The 25,330-nt window shown below is 45.9% G+C and overlaps 1 protein-coding gene across 4 annotated transcripts in view; it reads left to right on the top strand.

The window, feature by feature from the left end:
• SCAPER (S-phase cyclin A associated protein in the ER) overlaps positions 1 to 25,330 on the top strand; it is a 147,010-nt gene that overhangs the window by 58,006 nt on the left and 63,674 nt on the right. For all 4 annotated transcript variants that reach the window (XM_037155898.2, XM_037155896.2, XM_037155897.2 and 1 more), the window contains one exon: positions 2,377 to 2,503. In XM_037155898.2, coding sequence (XP_037011793.2) covers positions 2,377 to 2,503 — 127 coding nt within the window. The remainder of the gene's footprint in view (positions 1 to 2,376; positions 2,504 to 25,330) is intronic.

Genomic DNA, 25,330 nt, shown 5'->3' with positions numbered 1-25,330 from the left:
TTCTGTCAATGAATAGTAATAATAGTTGACCATTTATTAGATGTCTGCTGTAGCGAATGAGGCCCATTGCATTAATTGCCTGTGAGCTTCAAAGGCTCTGGAAGGGAAAGTCTGTATATTAACTCCACTTTTTAGATGAGGAGACTGGGGTTTGGGTGAATGACCTTCCCAGGGCTCGCACGCGTGCTCTGTGCTGCAGCCAGGTTTCCGGCTTGGATGTTTCGGGCCCGAGAGTTTCGTGTTCGTTCTTCCACACATCAAAGGGACTTTATATTAGGTAGCTTGGGTCTAACCCAGAGTTCATCAGCATATTTTTTAAGCTGCATTTGCTGTTGTATTTTTTTGAGAAATTTAAAATTTTACATAAATGCATTTATGGATGAAATTGTATCTTAGGGTATTACTCATTTGTGAATAACTGTCCGTTTCTGGGTTGACTCATGTGGTACAGAGAGAAAAAGCCTGAGATTTGAGGACGGACTGTCCAGGTTCCTAGTCCCAGTAACGCTTGTGCCACTTGTGAGACTTGGGGAAAGTCTCTTAACCTGCTGGAGCCTTGGTTTCTTTATTTTTCGAACAGGGCTAACACTCACGGACAGCCGTTTTTCAGAGGCTTAAATGCCATCAGGTACAGGAACGCATTTTGTAACTTGTGTGGTTGTGGGTGGTATTAAGAATGTAAAGAAGAAACTCGCCCTCAGACCATTTGTCGTTAAAGGTCTGTGGAGTGCTCCGGGCACTGTGGGTGTGGCGGCGAGCAGTGGCCTAGAGCCTCGCTTGTCGAGGTGATCCTGCCCATCTCACTGTCCAGTATGGTACCTTCTGGTCACAGTGACTGTATTTCAAGTGCTCAGCAGCCACCACGGTGGACGGTCCAGATGCAGAACTGCCCCTGTTGCAGGGTGTTCTGCTGTACAGCTCTGTGTGGGAGAGACTCAGGATGAGTGGTTTCCAGGGCTAGTCCCAGCAGAGAAAGTCACGTTTAAGCTCAGCGCTTGGGGATAAGTAGGAATCTTCCAAAGACCGAGGAGGTGGGGGAGGCACTTGAGAAGACATGAATGGGGAGCATCTGGTAAGACACTGAAGCAGGAGGAAGAGAGGGTGTAGGTGTGGAAGGACCGCGAGGCCTGCAGAGGCTGTGGGATGCTCCAGCCCGCACGGGAGGAATCCACCCTCCTCGACTGCAACAGCAGAGACAGGAGAGTGTGGGTGAGATGCAGAGAGTCTTGCAGATTTATGGCAGAAAGGAGGATTTTGTTGTTGATGGCAGTAGCTTCCATTTCTCTGTGAAACGGAAGGTCTTGGTAGAAAAGCAGGAGGGACAGTGCAAGGGTGGGTGGGGAGAGACTGCAGAATGTGGGGGGCTGTCTTTGTGGAGAGTGGGCAGGTGCAGCCTGGCAGACACCTGAGATCCGGGCTCACGGTCTGGCTTCTGCAGCATGGCGTGGCTTCTCCTCAGGACCAGGAATGGGAGGCTGGCCAGTGTCTACCAACCCAGCTAAAAAAATCAGTGGGAGCAATGCCCTGGGGAGGATGCCCAGCCCCCCAGTACGAGCTGAAGAGGCACTGGTGACCCTCCCCACTGGGGTGGCTGCAGAAGCAATAAGACGGCAAGTAGGTGATGACAGGCCGGCCCGTGGAGTCCATCCATCACAGGCGAAGGTGAAGGGGAGACTGCAGTGCTGTTGCGTCAGCCCTGGGGAGACCTGGCTTGAGGGTCCCCTGGGTGTGTGAGGGCAAGATGCTGAAGCGAGTTAGTGGAAAGGAAAGGCTTGCTCACAGAGCAACAGAAGAGGAAGGGCTGCAAAAAGATACACAGCCCCTTCCTGAATAAAGACCTCCGCAGTCTAGGTCACATGTAATATTTCTTGGTGAAAAGCAGATGATTGCTCGATCGTCTAGGTAAATGACATGGGCAGTGTCGGGCAGTCCCACATTGCTTGTAAATTGGAACACGCGGAGTTTGACATCAAGAGTTTGCAGTGCTTGTAACATAGTGAAGATTTAGATGAAAACCTGCTCAGGCTCTTGTACTCATTTCTCTGCCATCATGCGTTCATCTGCCTGTCTCCAGTCTGGTTCTGGTTTGACTGTCACACGGGAACTGACCACAGCAGCCGCTCCCCTAATGTGTGTGGGGACAGCACCGTCCTCCGCTTGTGTTTGGTGCCACAAGCATCCATGTGGCTCATGAATAGAAAGAAAGCCTTGTGGGGGCTGGCTTTCCTTCCCCTTGGGTGCTCTGGGGCCGTGTCTAATACAATAACGGAAGTAATTTTGTTCCAGAAAGTTTGGGAAAATGCAGTGTGCTAGTCTAATTTGTGAACATCCTCATTCTCTTTCACTCACTCCTTTCCATTTAATTTTGTATTGAAGGCTTCAGCGGTTAGCCAAAGACCTTCTAAAACAACTGCAAGTACAAGACAGTGGGTCGTGGGCAAACACTAAGGTTTCTGCTTTAGACCGCACCCTGGGAGAGGTCGCTAGAATCCTGGAGAAGGAGGTACGTCACTAACCTCAGCCCCTGGCCGCTGTCTCTGAGCTTGTCTGTCCTCCCGACGGGACGCGGGGCTCCCGGGCAGAGGCCAGTGTGCGCCTTTCTTCCCTGTTCCCAAAGCCGGTCGGTGTTGATGGATGGTGTCCTTTTGTTCTTAATTAAATTGAACTTGTTTTCAGTTGTTTTAATTGAAGTAACAAAAATATGTTCTTTAGGTCATGGTTTTCTCAGTCATATTTTTCTCCGCACAAACAAAATGAAATTATTTTAAATGGAATCATACCGATAAAGATATATAACGCTTTTATGGCAGAAAATATAATGCTTTGAGTCATAAAGCCCATAAATCACAGATTTTCTCAAAACACCAATTTTCTTCCTTTTTCCAATAATAGATTTGGCAGTTTTCTTTAATGATTTAGAGTCATCAAATGTTTCAAAGACAGTTTAAAAAATTCTTAATAACTTCAAGTCTTGATTATTCACTGTAGAAAATTTTAAATATACAAAGAAGAAATCAAATTCCCTGTAATGTCCACTGTTGACATTTTATTGTATTTTTCTAATCCTTTTATTGTACATTTTTTACATGTTATCTAATTTTATCATAAATAATTTCTCACAACTTAAAAATTTTTTTTTTCTGAAGAATGAATCACAGTTTACACAATTTGCATCTCTTCTAATTTTCCTGTTCGGGGAAAATTATTTGTATATTACCCACATTTTAAAAATTATTTTCTGGGTTTAAAATTTACTACATCACATTTTATACATAAGAAAGACTGTAGCCATAAGAGTAACAAACACGAGGCCCTGCCGTGGACTGCCCGCCCCCAGCGCGGCCCTGCCCTGCCTCCCTCTGCGCAGACACTGCACAGGAGTAGAGGGGCGGCTCCTCTTTGTTTCTTAAAAATAGTTTTATTGCTTTATTACATAAGCATATTGTTAAATAATACAAAGGGGTGGGCAAAAGTAAGTTTGCAGTTGTAATGCAAATAAATACTACAGTATTAATAAATAATAATATGAGTACTCACAACTGTAAACCTACTTTTGCCTACCTCTGTGTGATTTAGTTCTGCTTGTATTTGACTTATAAAATAGTATACTCTAGAAAAAGTCTAGAGTATACTATTATAACATTCAAAATGATGGTTCTGAGTTTCATTTAAGCTTATAAATGTAGCTGTTTTTCAGTTATTTTCTCTGTTGTACAGTGGATTCTTGATTGTGTTAATTCTATAGTTTTTTATCCATTCTCCTGGCAGTGAACATTTGTTTTCAAGACTTGGATGTGCATGTGTGTGTGTGTGTGTTTGTGTGTGTGTGTGTGTGTGTGTGGCGGGGGAGGGACTGGAGACGTTACTGCTCGCACAGCCCCGGGTCAGAGCACGTGAACGAGAGTGTCTCTGGAGGGGAGCCCCAGACTCCATTCTGCATCACCTGGAGGACTCTGGACCATGCAGCTTGCTGGTCCCCCCCCCCCCCCGCCGGGCTTTCTGATTCAGCAGGTCTGGAGTGGGTCCTGAGCATCTGTATTTCTAGCAGGTTTCCTGGTGACACCGCTGCTGGTCTGGGTCTGGTCAGGGCCTGTGCCTCAGGGGTGAATCATGACCAACCCGATGACAAGGTGGTGCTCAGCACTGCCCCCTGTGGAGCCGAGCAGGTGCTCGCTGTGGCCCTGTGGCGGGACCACAGCCTCTGCTCTGCCCAGTGCGGCCCCTCCGAGTGACGGAGCTTGGGGGGGGCCCGTCGATGTGGGGCTTGCGCTGTGTGGGGTTCGGAGGTTTGAGGTGCCTTGGAGAAACCTCTGTAATTATTTTAAAATTAGTACATATTGATCATTTCTTGTTTTTATAAAGGGTAAGTATACTTTGAAGTAAAGGCAGTTGCTTGCAAATAACACCCTGTGCACCTTCTGTCATAGATACTGTTTTAGATTGAAGTAATCAGAATTTTTTAGGAAAAAGTAAAGTGATCTTTATAAGAAAGGTATTCATTATAAAGATTGAAGTAAAGTTATTTCACTTACAAAGGGGCAACTCACTGCAGTACCACTGAGTCCTTACAGTTTGGGGGGAGAGTGAGGTCTGGCTCCCGGTCCACACGGTCCCTGTCAGGAAGTTGCTGTGAAGCGCACACTGCAGGGCCTCTGCCAGCCCGCGGGAGCCGCCAGTAAGACCCTGCTCCGGCTTTTGTGAAGGCTTTACCTAGCGGAGGCAGGCTCCCTTTCTGTGCAACCCCGTTTGTAGAGTTGTACTGACAGTTCAGGGTAATTTCGCTGGTGATATTTACGATTTCGGTCTAGGCATTGTAAATAGCCATTTCTTTTTGTTTGGAAAACTGCCTGGAGTAACAAAATGATTAGAGCTAAAGCCAAGTCCCCAGTGAGGGGTTTGGGGGCGGCCTGGGGGTGGCCAGAGTGGGCACGGGCAAGCCCTCCCAGAGGCAGGATGAGAGATGGAAGCTGGAGGGCTTATCCTATAACTTAGACCTCAGCACACGGTGTGTCTGCTGTTTTGGACAAGGTTTCCTCGGGATTTTTAGGAAGGTCAGAGGCCTGCTCTCGAGCACAGGGGTGAGACCGTGATGCGTGGGAGCACACCTGGGATGGAGGCGGTCAGGGCACCGGGTCCTGGTGTTGTTCTGAGTTCTGTGAGTCTGTTCAGAAATGAAAAGTTTGTAGACTTTGTTGCACCTGCTAGTTTGTTAGCAAACCAAAGCCACTTTTGTAAGGAAATACGGCATCCTAGGGTGTGCACCCACTCTGCAAACAAAAACATCCAACAATGCTGGAAAAGTAACTTTTTTAAAAGCATCAAACAGCCAAAAAGAAATTAAATAATGACCAGCTTTAAAAAAAAGCAAGAATTGAGAAAGTTGTACTTATAACTGGATTCCGTGAGAGCATTTGCCAGATTGGCAAGTGTGAGTTATGGTTTGTCAGCTGCGTGAGGGCGACAACAAAAGGAGAAGCCTAAGGGCTGCCCATGTCGAAAATCTGCTGGGGGCTTTCTCTTCCCCAGACCCTGCCCTGACATCAGCACAACCCTCTGGGCCAGGGGCGGAAGTGAGGAGCCCTAGTTCAGCCCTGGGGCAGCGTGTCCCTGTATTACTTCGAATGCTGAGTTGAGTTTAAAGTAGTCCCTGATGGATGATGGCGTCCCTAGGAACCTGGCAGAAGCAAATGCAAGTCCCCATTGAAAGAAGACAGCTGTATCCGAGGCCTTCGATAATGTGTCCAGTCATTTTACAAGAACAAGTAGCCACAGTCAGAAAGCAAGCACAGAAGTAAATTAGTCATTACAAGTAAGAGTGAGCAGAAACTAGAACTGCGGGGCCTTGTAAATGTTAGTCACAGATCCTAAAACTGTGTTGTTTATCTTTGAGGAAATTAAAGATAAACTTAACCTGTCTATAGTTGTGGACCCAACAGTAGTACCCGTGTCAGTGACTCAGAACCCCTGTCCCTTGGTTACCATTAGTGAAGCAGACAGAACGCAACCTGGAACTGAGGTCCTGTAACTAAGCTGTTTGGAGTCTCTGTGCCAAGGTGTGGAAAATGGCACTTGGGGCTGGGTACAATTGGTGACTCAAAAGTGGTGAACGACATCGTTGTAGAACTGGTAGGGAAGAAATGTGGGAGGCTAGGGATGGTGGCCAAGCCCCGAGACCTGGGTTCCCAACTTGCAGGGCTGTCCCAGCAGAGGGACATCTGCAGTATGCCAGTCACTGCACAGACTGCAGCTCTGCTTCCGGTCACCTGGTGGCTGGGAAGCCCCTGTCACTGCAAAGAGGGACGTGATCTTGAATTGCTCATATTCCCTGGTGCCCAACAGAAGCACATGGAAAATCCACTCTACAGGAAGCAAGTGTCCCCCTAAGTCTCACATTACTTCAACAAAATAACTTTCAAATACACCGTCTGACAGAGAAATATAATTAGGCATGTAAAAGGCCAAGGCAACATGGATTAAAAAATCAATAAAAGCAGACCAACAGGGTCTCCAGAACCACACGGACTGGGTTCAAGAATATAAGTATTCATTGGTTGTTTTTTTTTAAGCGATGGCATATTTGAAAGAAAACAAATTTGGGAACTAAACATTTTGTAATCAAAATTAAGAAAACAGTATGTGAGATAATAGCCAGCTGGGGAGCGAATCAGTGTGCCGTGCGGCGGGCCACAAGTAGGAATCCAGAATGGGCAAAGGGGTCAGCTGTGCAGCAACGGGTGGACACTGAACTTGCAGCGGTGAGCACAACGGGACAGACCCAGACACTGAATTATATGCTGTGCGCCTGAAAGTTACATAATGTTGTAAGCCAGTGTTATCTAGATTTTAAAAAATTAGTAATAGAAATGAAAGAAATCAGACTGAAACATGAAGAAGATTGGAGAACTCAGAAAAGATTGTACAAGGCATGTAACACTGTATATAGTGAAAAGGGCTAGTTTCTATATGATGATTCAGAAGGAGAGGAGAGAGGATCATAGAGCAGAAACAGCATTTGAAGTGATTTCATGTAGAATTTTCCCACAGATTCAAGAAGCCCAGTGAAACTCAAGCAGGGAAAGTAAAAAGAAATCTACACTTACAGAGGGCTGGAAAAAATAAATAGTGAAGCTGGAAAAAATAAAACTGCAAGCCAGCCTCATTCATGAACTTGGATTCAAAATTCCTGAAGAACGTTTTGGCAAACCAAATCATGCAGTGTATAAAAAGGATAATGTATCCCAACAAAATTGGATTTATTCAAGATACTCAAGATTGCTTTAACATTGGAAAATCAATCATAGCTTTTTCTGTCATATTAAAAGAAGAGAAGAGAAAGCATACAATCATCTCAAAAGATGCAGCAAAGGCATTTGGTAAGCTCACTATCAATTAGAATGAAATTTTCTTAATCTGAGAAATTTTATCTACAAAAAAATGGATAGCTAGCTTCAAAAAACTAGTAAGTTTAACAAGGTTACTAGATACAAGGATAACAAGTAAAAATCAATTGTATTTATAGCCCTGGCCGGTGTAGCTCAGTGGATTGAGCGCTGGCCTGCAAACCAGAGGATCGCAGTTTGATTCCCAGTCAGGGCATATGCCTGGGTTGTGGGCCAGGTCCCAGCGGGGGACCCACCAGAGGCAACCATACATTGATATTCTCTCCCTCTCTCCTTCCCTTCTCCTTTAAAGATAAATAAATAAAAATTGTATTTATAATACCAAAATATTCCGTCTTTAGAAGTAAATCTATCATGTTCACAAGTTGGAAAACTCACTGTAGGAAATATTTCTTTAAGTTATGAGTTCAGTGCTATCCCCATTAAAATTCTTTTTTTAAAAGATTTTATTTATTTTTACAGAAAGGGGAAGGGAGGGAGAAAAAGAGGGCAGAAAATGTCCATCGGTTGCCTGTAGCATCATCCCCAGGCTTAAATGGGGAACCTGGCCCACAATCTGGGCATGTGCCCTGACCACGAATGGAACCAGTGACCTTTCAATTCACAGGCCAGAGCTCAGTCCACTGAGCCACGTTAGCCAGTGCTCTTCTTCTTTTCTGAAGAGCTCACATACTTATTACGGAGCCAACCCACTAGTGCAGAAAAATATTAACAGTGGGGAAAATCGTTTTTTCCAATACTTTCTCCGTAAAACACCCCCAGTTGTCCAGATGGTAGCGGTCTCCTCAGTGACGGAGCAGGATGCAAACAGCCTGGACACAGGCCTGGGTGTGTGAGCCATCTCCTCTGAGTCCTCCTTGACCCAGCCTGCCTGTCCTCCAGTGTCTCCTCCCGGACTTGCACCTGGTTTTAGTACCAGTTTCATTCGACTCCATTGGGGAGGGGCTGGCTCTGCTTCCTGTTCTCAGCCAGGAACCTCTTGACCCTGGAAGTCTCGTGAGGATACTTGGCAAAGAGGAGTCAGCCTCACGCACTGTGACGGCAGAGAGGGAGCCTAGTTAACGTTTTTCATATTGTGAACTTAAACCTTTATTTCGTGGAGGTTGAAATGGAGACTTTAAAACTAAAATATGGAATTTCAGCAAGCCAGTAATGACCAAGAGACTGTTGAAAAAGAATAATATGGGAGAATGTGCTCTACCAGCCATCGAACTGATTATAAGGGCGCAGTAAGGAGACTGGAAGGTGGAGGAGGAGGAGGAGGAGGAGGAGGGGACACAATCGCGTTCATAAGCAGTCCTATCCAAGTGTGCACGCACGACCCTGGGGCCTCGTCGATGTGTATGTGGCAGAAGGAGGCTGGCCAAGCACTAGGGGAAAGTGTGGTTTATTTCGTGAATGATACTATAGTGATTGAATACCCTTATTTTTAGAAAATGAAATTTGACCTCACCGCACATCATAAACAAAAAATTAATTCCAGATGGACCTAAATGTAAAAAGAAAAAACAAACCTTTAGAAGATAACAGAAAAATATCTTGACTTGGAGGTTTTGCCCCGACAAGAAAAGGACACAAAAGACACTTGTCATAAAGGAAGTGTTGGTAAATTTACATTAAGAGTAAGCACTTGGATCTATCAAAAGACACCAGAAAAAGAATAAAAAGACAAGAAACAGAATGGGAGACGATCATGATAACACATGCAGAAGTGGTATCCAGAGTATTTAAGGAATTTCTACAATTTAATGACCAACAAAAAAGCAACCCAGTAGGAAAATGGTTATGAGAATGGGCATTCCAAAAGAAAAAATTCAGGCAGCCAATAAGTAAATACAAAATCTGTTCAATAATCAGAAAAATTCAAATTGAGAACTCAGTGTGATACTGTGCTTTACCTACCAGAGTATTCTTTCAAACTCATGTTTTGGGTTTGTTCTGATAAATTTCCAGAATTAGAATTGCTGGGTCATAATGGCGTTTTTAATTTTTTGAGGCCACTCCAAACTGCTTTCCACGGCGGCTGCACCAGTCTGCGTTCCCACCAGCAGTGCAGATGGGTTCCCCTTTCTCCACATCCTTGCGAACACTTGTATCACATTTAAGAGTTGAAGTTAAAATGAAAATGTGTCCTCTCCAAAGACCCTTTTCTTGCAGAAATGTTTAATTATTTCCAACATGAGTTTCTAAAACGTTCTGGTATGTGCACAAGCACTGCCTCATTCTGGCCATAACATTAAGTTTGGTCCAAGTGAGCATGACTTGTATCAATATTTCATCGACTCTTCTCATTCCTCCGTGAGGATCAACACTACCTTTAAGTTGGGGCGGTAACGGAATCCCAGAAGCATTCTGTGGATTATCAGGAACATGAGACATTTGTATGCTGTTCCTATAAGTAAACAGTTTGAGCAGATGGATTGGACATGGGCTTTTTCCAATTGCCTTTCATGACTTTTTAGGATCCTGCCAAATTTAAATAGAGATTCAGCTGTGAGTCTCTCGAGCCTGGGTAAGCAAACCACATAGCTGGCTACATTCGTAATTTGAAATGAATTCAGAAAAGTCCTGTCACAGGACATGTGATAGCTTTCAAAAAGCTTGCAGTCGGTCTGAAGTTTTCGAAATCCATCGTGGAAAATTCTGTGCAGACACTGTGGAGGGTAGACACTCTTCCCAACACACCATTTCCCCCCCGGTGTTTCGCCAACCGAGGTTTGTGGCTATGCAACACGTGCCTAGACGCGGGAGAAGTCACTAACCCCCGAGGGCTTTTCCACCCAACTGCGCCTTGTGTCCCGGTCTGCTAGACACTCCCTGAGCACTGAACCTTGTGGTTTCCCGTGCTCTCACTCCTCTTATTTTCTGCTGGAATTCTTCAAAGGGACTGGGAAACCTTCAGTCTCAGAAACCTCTTATTTTTGTCTCCCTCACTTACCAAATCCTCAGTTTCTGTAGCTGTTTCCTAGCAGCAGCTAAAGCACGGCTGTACATGGTTGCGTGGCACCCACGTTGTGTCAGAAGGTGACACATAGATCATATGGCCCAGAGTAAAATGAAAATGCTTTTCAAACCTTCTTTAACTAGTTTGCGTTAGGAGACTACCATAAGGAACATGGAATTATTTTAAGAATCCGACAGGTTTATATGTGGTTTGTAATTTTAAAAAAAGACACAAAGAAGGCGGAGATGTGTTTGTGTGTTTTGTTTTAGGCGATGGTAGCAGAGGTGTGTGCAGTGACCCGAAGCCATCAAACTGAGGACCTATCGCTGTGCACTTTATTATATGTTAACAATATCTCAGCAACAAAGAAAAACCCATTTAGTTAATTATTTTAAAGCGGTAGTTTTAAAATTAAAACTACCGCTTTAAAATTAGTTTTCAAGATAGTTTCTATTATTTTACTCTGTTCTGAAGTGTTCAGACTTTTCCTAAATAATTTTATTCTATAATCACCTCAGAAAAACCCAGATATTTCTATTGCTTAGAAATTATATACTGATCTTACAGGGTAGGAAGACAGTGGTCAAACATAGTTTTCATTTTTTTTATAGTTAAACATATTCAGTATAAATATTAAAATAATAAATTTGAGAATTCTTTATTTGCTCAGTTATCACACAGTATATTCTTATGAAGGTCTCTCGTAAGCTTCCCAATTTATATTCTAATATTCCATCTCAGTTGGTGAAGTGACTTTGTACTTTGGTTACTCAAAAATTATGTTTAGATCTGTTTATTTTGTTAATTAAAAATATGTTACCAGCAAATACTAAGAAAATGCACATGCACTGCACAATTAAGTTTTTATGACATATGTTTCTAGGTGAATATCTGCAGTAGGAGAAGGGCAATCGGAAGACAAATTTGGCAGTGTTAATAGGCAAGCCCTCACTGGAGTATTTTTTTCTTGTTGCAGGCATTACTCTGCCACCAGTGAAGTCTCATTATTTCTAAGTGTCCTAATCAATAAGGTCATGAAAGATTGATTTCAGGAGGTGCCACTGTGTTTATGACAAGAAGCATATAGAGTCATTTGTAGGAGTGGGCAGTAATTCTCCTTCGGACTAGCAATTCAGGACCAGCAAGCCCATCTTCCCTGTCTGCAGGTGCTGGGGAAGATCTCAGTGGTGTCCATCACGGCAGAGAGGAGACTAATACTGTTAATTGGATTTCCCTAAAGAAGCAAAAACACCCCATTGTGGGTGGGGGGTGGGGGGCAGGGCAGAAGGAACAGATCCGTGCCAGTCTTCAGGGCGTGTGCGCTGGTTGCATTGACTTTCCTCGGCTAGTGGCCTGGGAGACAGTCGCCCGCAGCCACTCCTCTTCAGGTCCGGCTTTCAGAATGGCAGCTGCGTGTGTGTGTGTGTGTGTGTGTGTGTGTGTGTGTGTGTGTGTACAGTAAGCTAGAACTAAAAACCTAAAAACATTTCAGTCCTAGTAGAGTAAGGTGAAGTAGAAAATGCATCACAGAACCATTTTCTCCTCGCTGATTGTGGACACGATATAAGGAACACACAGTATTCTCTCTCACAGGAGGACTGCAGTTCATTTGGTCAATCCTCTGTCTCAGGGACTTTAGGGTTACAAAGTCTTTTTTAAAGAAAAAAAGCTTTATTACTATGGTACATGTTCCTTGTTAAAAATAAATTCAAACAATATAGAAATTTTAATAGAATGAGTGAGAGTCCCCTTGTTTCTCAAACATAACAACCGAAGGTCAGCCCTCAAGACTTTTGCTGTTCCCCTCCAGTTTTTTTCACTTCTCTCACCCTTAATTGGCTGGTAGTTTTGTGTAGCAGTTGCCATTTTTGAATCTTTTCAAAGCGTTCAACTTAATAGAAACTTTTTTCTTAGTATGTCAATAGTTTACTTGACATTCATTTAAATTATATAAGAGTCAATTGACAGATCCTTGTTTGGGAAGAGATAGAACCCATTCATCATACCACTGAGAGGCAAAAGCAAGAATGCTCACTGCGAGGCAGGCATTGGTCTCCGTGTGCGAGGAGGAAATGCAGGGGCCCCGGGAACCATCGCTGTGGTGGCGCAGAGCTTGGGTGCAGACGAAGCGGTTTCATGCTGAACTGAGTTCTGTGCCCGTCTGTGGTTTGCAAGCATTTCCACTCATCCTCACCAACATTACGCATTATTGATTTACAATGAATGCACTTTAAAACTGGAAAGAGTTTGTCAGTAATCAGCAACGTCAAAACCCTAGAATTCATTGAGCATCTATCTACTCTTGTAGTACTTTCCAATGTCTTGTAACTCACTGCAGCAACTCTGTAATATTATCTATCATTGTCCTCATTTTAGGAATGAAGACATCAAGACACAAAGAGATTCACTGACTTGGCTAAAGTCACACCATAAGTGGCAAAGCCAAGATTCAAAAATATTTTAAGAGGCTTTTGTTTGACATAGTAAGTTTAGTGCATGAATGAGCTTGTCAGTATTTTAAAAATATTGTCAGTTGAAACTTTCTGGCAAAATACAGGAGTAGTGTCTGTAGTGTACAAAATGTATTTTTCTTTCGTGTCTTACACTTTCAGAATGGTTTGTAAAGTTTACTCAACGAGGTACTCTCCTGTTTTTAGAAATAACTAGAAGAGGTGAACCAGTCCGTCTGCAATAACAAAGGTTAAGTTCATTTCTGTAGACCTGCCGCATGTGTCTGCTCTGGCATGTTTTCATAGCACAAGTTAAGACCTGCATTTTTCTTTACATTGAGTTGTAACTTTTATAGGTAGTTTCCAAACATAAATGAGGGAGACAGATTCACACACATCAACTTTCTACACCATAGTTTCTGAAAATGTGCTGTTTGCTAACACTCCTAATTATTAGTTATCTTGAATTTTTATATAACCCATCCACAAAATGATATTCTTGGCATGGCACTTCCAAAAGAAGAAAAGCTATTCTTTACCCTATGCTCTTAAGTTTTTCCTAGACTGGAAAATATTAGTAAAGAGCAAAATTTGTGGAATAAAAATGATGTACAGATCTTGCCGAGTATTTATATGAGGATTTCTACAGGACACATTTTTAGAAGCAGAATTATAAAATGAGTGTTGTGTCCAGCCTTTTTTGGGGTGCTCTCCTGTCCTTGTCTTTTGAGGCACCTAGCTCAGGGTGACGTACTGTTTGGCTGAGCCTCGAGGGACAGGGCTGCCGTCCTCTGGACTGCAGACCCCAGCCCAGCCAAGAAAGGAGGGTTAGAGAGAAACAGCTGTTGTAGTGAACGCACGGTAGACGCCTGGTCTTTCTGACCGGATGTGTGTGCAGCAAAATAAAAGATTGGAAGTTCCGTGACCAAAAGACCTGACCACGTACCCTGTGCTCTGGAAGGCGTCCCCAGCAGGCCGCCCCTGCTGCACACCAGACAATGGCCCCTCCCCTGTGTCCCGTGGTGTCAGAGTAGCCAGGGAGTTTTAGAAAGTAAATGTGGTAGACTGGGTGATCCTGTCTTTTTAGCAGTGCTTCCCTTTTTTTATCATAAAAATTTACAAAGATGCTATGGACCAGCATGGACTTATTAATTAACTAAAACTTCCACCACTAATGTTAAGCCAGGATCGAGAATCTTTGTTACCAGATTAGTTCATTTGCTTGTTTGTCTTCCCATCGGACTAGGGAGTCTTTAAGGGTCCTTTTGCGTCTGTGTCCCTAGCAGCCAGCCCAGAGTCTGATATGTTATAGGTACTCAGTAAAGACTCACTGAAGAAACCACGAAACTAGTGTACGAGTGAGACTTCAGTTAACTAGGACAAGGATAAAAACTGAGCTACTGGAGTTTGCATCTTTGAAAGGTTTTTGTAAACATGTCTAAGATACCCTATTTCAGTTTCTTTGAGAATGAGAAATAGGCCAAGGTGCCCAGTTTCACAGACTGTGCTTTAGAAAGACTTTCTCGCCTGTAAAGATGACTAAGCTGTATCAAAGCACAGATGCTTTGTGAAGGGTGTGGACTTCCTTACATGAGGTGGCAGCCAGATATTTTGACCTGCACTGGAGGTTTAAGCCAGAGTGATCTCAGTCTTGGGGCCAGGGCAGAGTTGGTGCAAAAGTTAGAATGATTTGGTCCCAGAGTGAACCAGCTGAGACTATGAAGTATTTATATGAGGCAGTTCTAGTCTGTTTTGGGTCGCAGGTGCAAAGGTAGGGCTGAGCGTCCTGGCTGATGGCAATGCCAATGACAGGGCCCTCTCCCCAGGAGACGGAGCAGGTGCACATGGGCCAAGAAGTTGAGTCAGGACGAGTGACTGAGGAGTGTTGCTGTGCTTCCTCTTTTCCTGGTGTTGGGTGTGTGCGGGGACAGGCCTGCTGGTTTGAAGACACTGTGGAGGGCCTAACGTATGGTTCAAGTTCTGTGAAAAACAGCCCTGACCCAGCTACCCAGTGGGAAGAACCATGCTACGTATACAAATTCATGCTTTTGTCTTTGGTTTTATAGCTGCCTGTTTTACAAAACGAATCCAATGGTTTTGACTGTAATGGTACAATATGAATGAGGCTAGGTCAGTTTTTATTTTAGCTGATAGTGTACAAGGTAACATGCAGATTCTTTTGGTTTCATTTGTACAGTAGAACTACCTCCCTTCCCCAACTGTTTACAAAGGTCTTTGCTCTGTGTCTCTGTACTGGAAACGTTGGCAGAGTGACTTAGCAGCAGTCACTGTGACTTCAGTAGAGACAGTGAAGCCTTGAACTTCTCACTCAGGGCAGTGTGAATTGCCTCACGGAAAATGTATAAAACAATGTGATGGATGTTTATTGTGGACTGTAAGAAGCCAAGTCCTTGATTTTGGACTCTGATTTAATATATTTGTTAATGTGTCTCAAAGTGACCTCCCTCCCATTTTACAAACACTTCTTTACCCGTTTAGAGATTTAAAAATTGGCCTATCTGTCCTTTGTGTTACCTGTTATTCTTAAGCTCTCCATGTGTGAGGCCCAGGAGGGCAGATGTGGCAACTGTGAACAGTTACAGGTGTCATAGACACTCAGCCAGCAGTATTCTAACCTAGTAACTTATAACTGTAAAAATAATGTAACTGGATAATTTATAATTATAAAATAAGAGAATGCGGTGGAGTGCCATCTTCACTGCATGGAGGTCCCAGTCTCCAAAGCCCTGGGCTGAGTGACTGACTCTGCACTGGGTTTTGCGCCGCTTCACGGGGACGTTGTGCAGAGAGGCGCTGACAGTCTGTCCCGTGGCACCGAGGACGCAAAAGAACAGATTTATTGAATTTTACAGAAAATCAGAGTTATACATTTTTATTCCGTACTCTGCCACTTAAAATCATCGAAAAACCAGAAGTTAGGGTTTACAGATTTTAAAATTCTGCTCCAATTAAAAACTCTCCTTTAGACTGAAGAGAAAAATTTACCCTTTTCCTACAAGTTTCTAATTCTTTTGTCTCTCATTTACTTATTTTTGCCTCGGCTAAGTTGTAGCAGTATCTCCGGTGCTGTGTTGTGAAGACTGATGACAAACAACACTTGTGACCTCCCAGCGCTGCTCCCTTGGTGACCACTAATGGTTTATCTAGTGTCAAACAAGATCTTTGTTTTCTTGATTTTAGATAAATTTGCAGCCCACTGCCTCACCAGTCATGATGTCAGTTGTTTACATTTCAGCAAAATGTTTGTCGTAACTTTCAAATACAGGGGAACTGTAGACAGACGGTATTTATCACGCTGTAGAGACTGTCAGAAATGGTTGGACTCAACATGACTGAGCCGAGCGCCCCGTTTACATTTCAATCTGCAGAGTGTCAGGCCTGCTCGCTGCAGTGACCACTGGCAGCAGGAGAAGATGGATAGCACAGGACTCTTACCCTGGTCGCCACATACTGCTCTCAATTCATCTTCTCAAAAAAAACGTGCCTCGCACGTGATGGCTGAAGGGCGAGAAGGCATTCTGGCCCTGGAAGTGATGGTGTTTCTCTCCCAAAAGTGGGGTGTGGGCCCCCGGGACTAGAATGTGTTTCATGGTGACACTGTTTCCTTGTGTGTCCCAGTCAGGCCAGGAGAGCGTGCGGACAGGTAGGCAGAGGAGTCCTCAGAGGGCAGGAGCGGCCCCACCCTGTGGTCATGTCCACTCTGAGAGCAGGGAAAACTTGTTTCTCTGTTCCAGGGATTCATTCAATGCTTGACTGAGCAGGACGGGATAAGGGGGAGTGTGTAAGCGAATTCAGTATTGCTTAAATGTGTGCATACCGAGGTAGGTACTGCATGAATGTTGAGTTATGTAATTTGGGACCCAACTTTCCTGCTCAGGAGCCCCAGCACCCATGGCCTCTGGCCCCTGCAAGGGCGTCCTCACGTGGGGATTCATCCTGCCAGGGCTGCCGCCTTTTCTGTGTTACCAGGGATCTCGCTTCCGTCTTGGGCCCCCAGTTCCTCTGCTTATCTGTGTCTGCTCTTTTCCTCAAGATGTGTGTCCTTTAGAAAACCTAGGGTTAATTCAGTCCTTGATGCCTCAGAGAGAATGGTGAGTGGGATAGGCCCGGGGAAAACTTACTGGAAAGAAGTGAATGAGGGATAGATTCATTGATGAATGAAAAGTCAGCATTAGCCTGCACAGTTGGAAGAGAAAAAGTATGGTAAACAAAGGAACATAAGGAATGAGGAAATCGTAGGAGTAGGTGGAGAGAATGAATAGCTCGGGAGATGACATTAAGGAGTAAACCCAAACACAGAGCAGAAAAACAGATCGAAAGGGCGCGAGACAATGGGTAAGAATCAGAGAATGTAGACTGAGGGGTTCCCTGCACTTATTATATATAATAAATAGGTCGTGTTTGTAACTAGGCCATTTTCTTAGCACTTGTAACTGCTCTGTTGAGGTGTACTCCACATAACATACAGTCCACCCATTTAAAGGCTATAATGTGGTGCTTTATAGTATATTCACAGAGGCGTGCAGCCGTCACTGTGGCAGCTTCACAACATGTCATCACCCCGAAGAGACTCCGCCCCCTTAGTCTTCACTCTCTAGCCCCTCATCCCCTTAGCATGTTAGCATTTACACTTATTATTGAAGTACTTATTTCCTGCCCCATCTTAGTATAAAAATGCCAGAGTCACATTTTTTTGTGTATTTCTACCATTTATTTCTCTGAACAGTCAAGGCGTTCACATCTTACTACAACTTCATATGTTTATATGAGCGCCAAGTTTAATAATTTAAAATTACCGTTTTATTCTTCTCCCTTCCAAGTACAACAGTTAGAAATTAGTGTCTTGTTTGAAGAGCAGCCATCACTTTGTTGGTGGATGGAAACCCGAAGCCTGTTGAAGGGCTTGCTGCCCGTGAGCAAGGGACTGTGCGGTCGCAGACTGGCCTCACCTCAGACTCCCACGGCGGGGACCAGCCGGTGGCACTGGGCGTCTCCGCCTCTTACAGTGTGGACACTGTGTGTTCAGTTCATACGTCCTGACTAAACTGTTCTTTCTCGTGGGTGTAGGCAACTCCAAGAAAATTGGTGTTACTCACACAGCATTTGGAATTTCTCAGAACAGGAAGGTCTCTGCGAATGGCCAGTCATGTCAGACACTCACAGTTCGTTTGTATGTAAATCGCTCGTCAGAAAGACATGCAGTGATCTTTTTATCTGTGTAACTTACACGAGACTCTGACACAGAATTTTCTGAACTGAAATCTCTGCGGATGAGTAGGGAGCTGCGTCGTGTGCGTGTGAGGGGTGCATGAACCCAGCAGCCAGTCAGGGTCAGCAACAGGCAGACCGGCAGGCAGACTTGTGTCTGGGGCTGCCTCTGACTGCTTTTGATCAAGCGCTCTTAGAATTGCCTGCTGGGCATAGGAAGAGATTTTTTTTTAATTTCTCGCCGAATTCAAACAAGGCTTAGGTGAGTCGGTGATGTCTCCATCTCCGAGACGTTTACGCTTTGCTGAAGTTGTATATTGTTTGCGTATTCTCGCGATGCCCGTTGTCGCACCAGGGGCGTGAGTGGTTGCTGAAGTGTTGCTGTGAGGGGTTGACTCTTCTTACCACTTTGGCTTATTAAGTAATAAAAGTTACTTGTATAGTTTGGTTAACTTAAATCGATAAGGGTAATTTCAGAACTCTCCTGTGACCAGAGCATCCACCCATGAGAACGGAGCAGTGTGTCGCGATCTCACTGTCACCGAGTTTGCAGCCCTTCGGTCTGGTGAATGGGAAGCAAGCGCCCCGTGCCGGAACGCTGGACTGTGAGCTCCGCAAGGCTGTGGCCATGCCCATGTTATCTGTTCCTGGCACCTAACATAACGCAATGGTCGATTGATAAATGTTGAATAAATGAATGAAAATGTAAAGCAGTAAGACAGCATGCTCTAAACTACTGGATGATTAACGGCTTGCACAGCATCCAGTCAGGAAACCAGTAACTGCTCTAGGTGACCTCAGAGAGGAGGCATTTACAGTCAGGATTTTGTCACGGAAATTAATGGACAGGCTGGAGGAGAAGGTGATGGTATCCAGAGAGCGATCTCTTCATGTTTGCCCCAGAGCTGGGCAGCAGGAAAGGGAATGAATCTCGTCCAGACTAGGAGCCACGCTGACCACGGACGGCACTGGCCACAGACTCTGCCTTTGCAGATCGAGCGTTTCCACGCAGCTGTGGTCTGTGCATGTCTGTACGTTGTCATCAGGCCCGAGGAGCTGGCGCCATGTTCACAGGACAGACCGATGTGTGCGGAACACGGCTCTTCTGTGCCACCTGTGCGCGCCAGGTGTTTCTCACACCTAGGACCTACAGCTTTCTGATTTACTTCTTTGTAGACTTGCAGGTGTTTGTTTTTTTAAAAGAATTTATTGGACTTCTTCCAAGATGGAGGCATAGGTGGACATGCCGGGCTTCCTCACACAACCAAGTTTAGAGACAACTAAATATTAGCAACAGAAAACACAGCCAGAACACAAAAAATGGAACTTTTCGGAAGTCTGATAACAACAGATTCTTCAGCCTGACTGGTAAGAGGGGCGAAACCAGCAGCTGGAGGAGCGGGGTTGCACAGGAAAACTCCGTCAGACGGACTCAGGCGCACAGAACCCAGGCGCAGGGTTGGACCTGGTGGGCAACTCAGCGAGCAACCTCGGGGAAACAGCGAGGGAGCAGGGCTGCGGGTTGACTGTGGTCTCGCATCCGTGCGCAGATAGACAAGCGAGGGAGTGGGCGATTGGATGGGACCCAGCAGGCCCCAGTGGCGGGCGGCAGCAGAGGGCACCACCATTTCCCCGCTCTGACCATGCCCCCACATACAGCGTCACAACCCAGCGACCTGGGAGTCCAAGGCTCCCCTCCTCGTACTTAACGGGCGTGAGCAGAACAAAAATGGCTCAAGAAGATCTCAAAGCCCCAGAGCCTATAAATCTAAGCGATGAAGAAATAGCACAACTCTCAGACGCACAGTTTAAAACACTGGTGATCAGGATCCTCACAGAACTGGTTGATTATAGCCACAAATTAGATATACATATGAAGGCGAAACTAATTGAAATGAATGGAATTACACAGGAAATCAACAGCGATGAAAAGGAAACTGGGTCTCAAATCAATGGAGTGGACCAGAAGAAAGCAAATAATGGCCAAACAGAAAAGAGTGAAGAAGCAAGAATTCAAAAAAATGAGGAGAGTCTTAGGAACCTCCAGGACATCTTTAAACACTCCAACATCCGAATTATAGGGGTACCAGAAGGGAGAAAGGAACAGCCACCAGTGGAAAACTTATTTGAACAAATAATAAAGGAGAATTTCCCCAATCTGGCAAAGGAAATAGACTTCCAGGAAATCCAGGAAGCTCAGAGAGTCCCAAAGAAGTTGGACCCAAGAAGGAACACACCAAGGCACATCATAATTACATTAGCCAAGATTAAAATGAAGGAGAGAATCCTAGAAGCAGCAAGAGCTAAGGGGATTGTCACCTACAAAGGAGTCCCCATCAGACTGTCAGCTGATTTCTCAAAAGAGACCTTACAGACAAGAAGGGGCTGGAAAGAGGTATTCCAAGTCATGAAATCCAAAGACCTACATCCAAGATTGCTCTATCCAGCAAAACTTTCATTTAAAATGGAAGGACAGATAAAGTGCTTCTCAGATAAGATCAAATTCAAGGAGTTCATCATCACCAAGCCCTTATTATATGAAATGTTAAAGGGACTTACCTAAGAAAAAGAAGTTAAAAAAACATGAACAGTGAAAGGACAGCAAACTCACAGTTATTAAGAACCACACCTAAAACAAAAGCAAACTAAAAGGACAGCTAGATCAGGAGTGGAAACATAGAAATGAAGATCTCAAGGAGGGTTAGCAACAGGGGAGTGGGAGGAGGAGAAGGGGGGAGAAGGTACAGAAAATAAGTAGCATAGACAGTAGATAGAAAATAGATGGGGGGGCAAGAATAGCATGGGAAATATAGAATCTAAAGGACTCGAGACACATGGTCATAAACTAAAGGGGGGTAATGGTGGGGATGGGGGGTAGGGTGGAGGGGAATGAAGGGGGGAATAGAACAACTGTAATGTCATAATCAATAAAAATAAATAATTAAAAAAAAGAATTTATTGATTTATCTTTAGAGGGGAAGGGAAGGAGGGAGGGAGAGAAATATCAATGTATGGTTGGCTCTCATGTGTCCTCTGCTGGGAACTGGCCTGCAACCCAGGCATGAGTCCTGACTGGGAGTCAAACCACGATTGTGTGGTTCACCAGCCTGCACTCAATCCACTGAGCTACGCCAGCCAGGGCTTGCAGGTGTTTTTATTGGGACAGAAACATGCATGTATTAATCCAACAAAAGTACCTACTCAGTGCTAGGCACTATTCTAGATACTAGGAACATAAAATAATTTTTACTCTGCAACTTGTATAAATAATTTTATCTCTTTTACACTCACATCTTCGTGTAAGTATATTCAAACCAACATTATGGTGTTTAACCTCGTATAGGAAATTTTGACTTCACAGTTTTGACCTGCCAGTTAACCTTGAAATCACCCTCATTCTTCCTATCAAGCTGTATTATTATTTTTTTTAGATTTATTTATTTATTTTTAGAGAGAAGGGAAGGGAGGGAGAGAGGGAAAGAAACATCAGTGTGTGGTTGCCTCTCGTGTGCCCCCTACTGGGGACCTGGCCCGCAACCCAGGCATGTGCCCTGACTGGGCATCAAACTGGCCACCCTTTGGTTCAGCAGGCCGGTGGTCAATCCACTGAGCCATACCAGCAGGGGCTCAAGTTGTATTCTTAAACAAACAAACAGAAACGTAACTCAAATCCACTGGCTGGCAGTGCCATGCACAGGCCCACCTAGTGACTCTTTTTTGGCAGATTAGAGAAGGCGACTTGTCAGAACCTGGTGCACTGAGTGAAATGCACACTCTGAGGAGGGAGGGAGACCCATGTGTGCGGGTAGCTAGTGGCGTACGGAGCTCAAACGTGCACTGCCTCTGAGAGTCTGGGTGCTGGCTGGGCTTGGGAATTGTGGGCATGGGAGCGCAGGGAAGTCGTGACTAATTCCGGTCTCCTCTGAGAACTGCCGTGTGTTCACACTGTCCCGCACTCCGCGCTGTGGCCTGTGGTGTCACTCCTGCGGCTGTTCAGAGAAGAAGCATCAAACCAGCGCAGGCAGGTCCTTTCGAGAACAGAGGCTCTGATACGGTGATGCCGCAGGAGTCCTCTCAAGTTCAAATTAAGGAGAAAGAAAAGTAGGCTTTTTGTTCTGAATACATGGCAATCAATATATGACATCCAGTGGAAGAAAAATTGCCTTTCCTAGAAAAAGCAATACATCTTTCGTTTCTTCCTCCCCTCCCCTCTGTGTTTTACTTCTTTATCTTGTCTGTGGAGTTGATAGCATTGAACAGTGATGGCTACTTAATGACAAATGCAGTAAAATCTCTCTGACTTTCAGTCCTGTATACACACATGCTCGATTTGAACCACTGTTCCATTCACCGAGGTTAGGTATGAAGACGCTAAGATGGTTTCAGAAGGTGTTTTCCCGTTGGCACTGTGAGAGGCAGGCGGAGGGGGCTCCCTCCCGTCCAGCAGGAGCCCTGGGATCCTGTGCAGCGGCGTGTCCTCTGCAGACTTGGAAGCGGTGTCTCTGCTGGAGTTGGAAGCACAGCCTGCAGAGGTCGCTGACATTCAGGGAGGAGGGAGTTCTGAAAGGCTTGCTGAGCAAGTCCTGGAGGCCGGAGGGACCGGAGATGTGGCGGGGGACCCCCTCGGGCCACCTGCAGTCTCACTCACCTGGCCCACCCCTGCTGCTGCGGGCTCGGGCCTCCCAGCTTCCTGACACGCTCCTCATGTTTCAGCCCCACAGAATCTAGTTAACTCTCGTACGTTCTCTGAGTCTGGGTTATTTCGAGAATTTTTCTTTTTCTTTTGGTTGCTAGTGACTGCTAACGTCAGAGCTCGGGACCCTCCCTCTGTTGCTGACAGTTACTTCACCTTGTCTTCAGAACAGTTATCGAGCTGCACCCAGGGCAGTGTCCAGAGCCCGTCCGGGACCTGAGAAAGGACATCGGGGAAACTGGGGAAGTCCAAGGACAGGCTGTAGTTTGGGTGGTAGTTTTGCGTTAGTGTGACTTCTCAGTCTGGTTAAATGTGTCGTGGTCGTGTAAGATGTTAACTTCAGGGGAAGTTGCATGAAGGCCTGCAGGGACTCCAGCACATCCGAGATGACTTCAAAATGAGACTTTCTGTAAATGTTTCACTTGGTATCGAGTCTAAGCTTTGACAGAACTGGGATGTTTAGTGACAAGTGTGCCCAACGTCGAGTGTGTTTCTGTAGCACACATGGGATTTCCCCAGAGCGTTCTGTGTGCAGGTGTGTCGCGGCTTCAGGCAGACACACCCGGACTCGGTCCCCAGCGCTGCCACTCACCACCTGAGAAACACAAGCCTGAAACGGAGTCCCCGCAGACTGGTTCTCTTTTCTCTGGTGGGACGACGAGCCCCCCTCGGGCTGTCCTCAGGGCTTGTAGCCACCAGCAGCCCGGGGCGGCCACATGGCCAGCCCCTTGAATACCACTCAACCCTCCAGGATGGCACTTTGAGGAACAGTAAAGTTTAGGTTCCTGCTTCCTCCTTAAGTTTCTTCTCCATAAAATCACACTCCCCCGTCCTCCTCTGGGTCGCTACTTTCCTTGACAGTTCGGCACGTGGCCTTCAGGTCTCTGTCCTCCTCCACCGGCCTGTCCCCTTCAGGGAGCCAAAGACTAAGGCCTTGACGTTCCATGGCGTACGGGCATTTCCAAGCCTTTCCGTCCTTTTGTGCATTTATGGGTTTTCTCTCCTTTTAAGAGAATTTCTGATGTTAGAACCCCCAGAAAATAGACTGTATTTCCGTTCTTTGACTCAGCAACTGTTTATTGAATACCTCATTTTTGCTCCACCCTGTGTGTAAACAAAACCCCAGCTGTCGGAGTACTCACACAGTCTACTTTGTAAATGTAAATGGGTAACCAATACAGTGGTTAGTAATCAGCTAATAGAGAAATCAGTCAAGAACTAGGAGCGTGGTGATGGCGAGGGAGCCGTGGGGCAGGAGCCCTGTTGTCGTTTATGGCGGGAAGAGCCTCTGAGCTGGAAGGTCCTGCCCTGGGAGCCACTGGACCCAAGGGCGTCTGTCCATGGTACTGGCCTGCGGCCACAGCACCAACTTGCCCAAAGTGGATTCCACGGGGTCTCACGGTCCCCCCGAGGTTTTTTGCTTCCCAACTTTAAAATCTGCAGGACACTTAGGATATAGGAATGAGTGGGGAAAGGGAGTTGCTGTGTGGGACCCCTCAGGCCTGCCCTCGCCCCACAGGCAGCCTGCAAGGGGGAAGGGGACGGACAAAGGAGTCCAGGAACCTCCTGGGTGGGTTTTTTGTCTTGTACTTTGATGGAAACGTCCTTGTTACAGCCGTGGTGGTGCCCTGAGGAACTGTCGCAGGCCCCCCCCCCCCCCCAGCGCACATGCAGCTCCAGGTGCGCTCCTTCTGCCTCCTGCAGCTCTGCCTCTGTGTCTGTCTCTCTGTCTCTGTCTCATCTCAGCCTCAGCCTCTGCCCCAGCGCTGGGCCTGGCCTGCCACCACGCAGCTCCAAGGAGCCCGAGGGTAGGGGAGATGGACGTGACTTTGCCGTGGTTTCTGCCACGTTGCAGGAGCAAACCCCGCACACTCATGGGTCTCTGTTGCAGAAGGGCGAAAGGAGAGAAAACGGAGCACTCGGGTCTCTTGTCCTGCAGCACTGCCCCCTCCCCCACCTCCTCCCGGTCCAAACAGGTCCAGAGGGCACAGGGCAGGTCCCTGGAGGAGCGCCTTGCAAGGGCCCTGTTCCGATTAGCATCACAAAGGGGTTGTCCTGTCCTCTTGAGATGCCTGACTGGCCTCCCTCAGCCCCAGTGACCTTCTTACCTTTGCCTGCAAATGGGGCAGGGGTGGGGGGAGTTGCTTTTTAGTCTTTTGGGCACCACATTCCCACAGATTTGCAGTTTTCTCGCCACAGTCTTCATCCCACAACCTGAGTCCTTTCCAGCGTGAGTATCTACGGCTTACAGGCTGAGCCCACATTTCCCTGGGATCTGACAGTCGGCAGCCGGCCCAGAAGGGGAAAGCCCTGCAACAGGACAAGGAACTCAGCCTTTTGTGCTTGCTGCTCTGAAGCTAACAGCCCGTGGAGGTAGTAGATTTGTGCGCTTGTCCTGTGAGTGTCAGGACAGTTCTCCACATGGGAAAACCAAGCCGTAACCAAAATGCACTCTTGGATCATCTCATCTCTGTAAATTAGGGGACCAGGTTCTGAGTTTATGAACTCGCTAAAACCTACTTGTATTATCTCTAAACAGGTCTTAAGGTACCGCCAGATGCTCAGAACAGATCTTGCCTCTCCTGCTAATGAACACACAAACGGTTTCCCCATC

The sequence above is a fragment of the Artibeus jamaicensis genome, unplaced genomic scaffold (genome assembly GCF_021234435.1).
Source record: "Artibeus jamaicensis isolate MK-2021 breed Jamaican fruit bat unplaced genomic scaffold, CSHL_Jam_final scaffold_612, whole genome shotgun sequence".
NCBI classification, from domain to species: Eukaryota; Metazoa; Chordata; class Mammalia; order Chiroptera; family Phyllostomidae; genus Artibeus; species Artibeus jamaicensis.
This window is presented reverse-complemented; position numbering and strand designations above follow the sequence as displayed.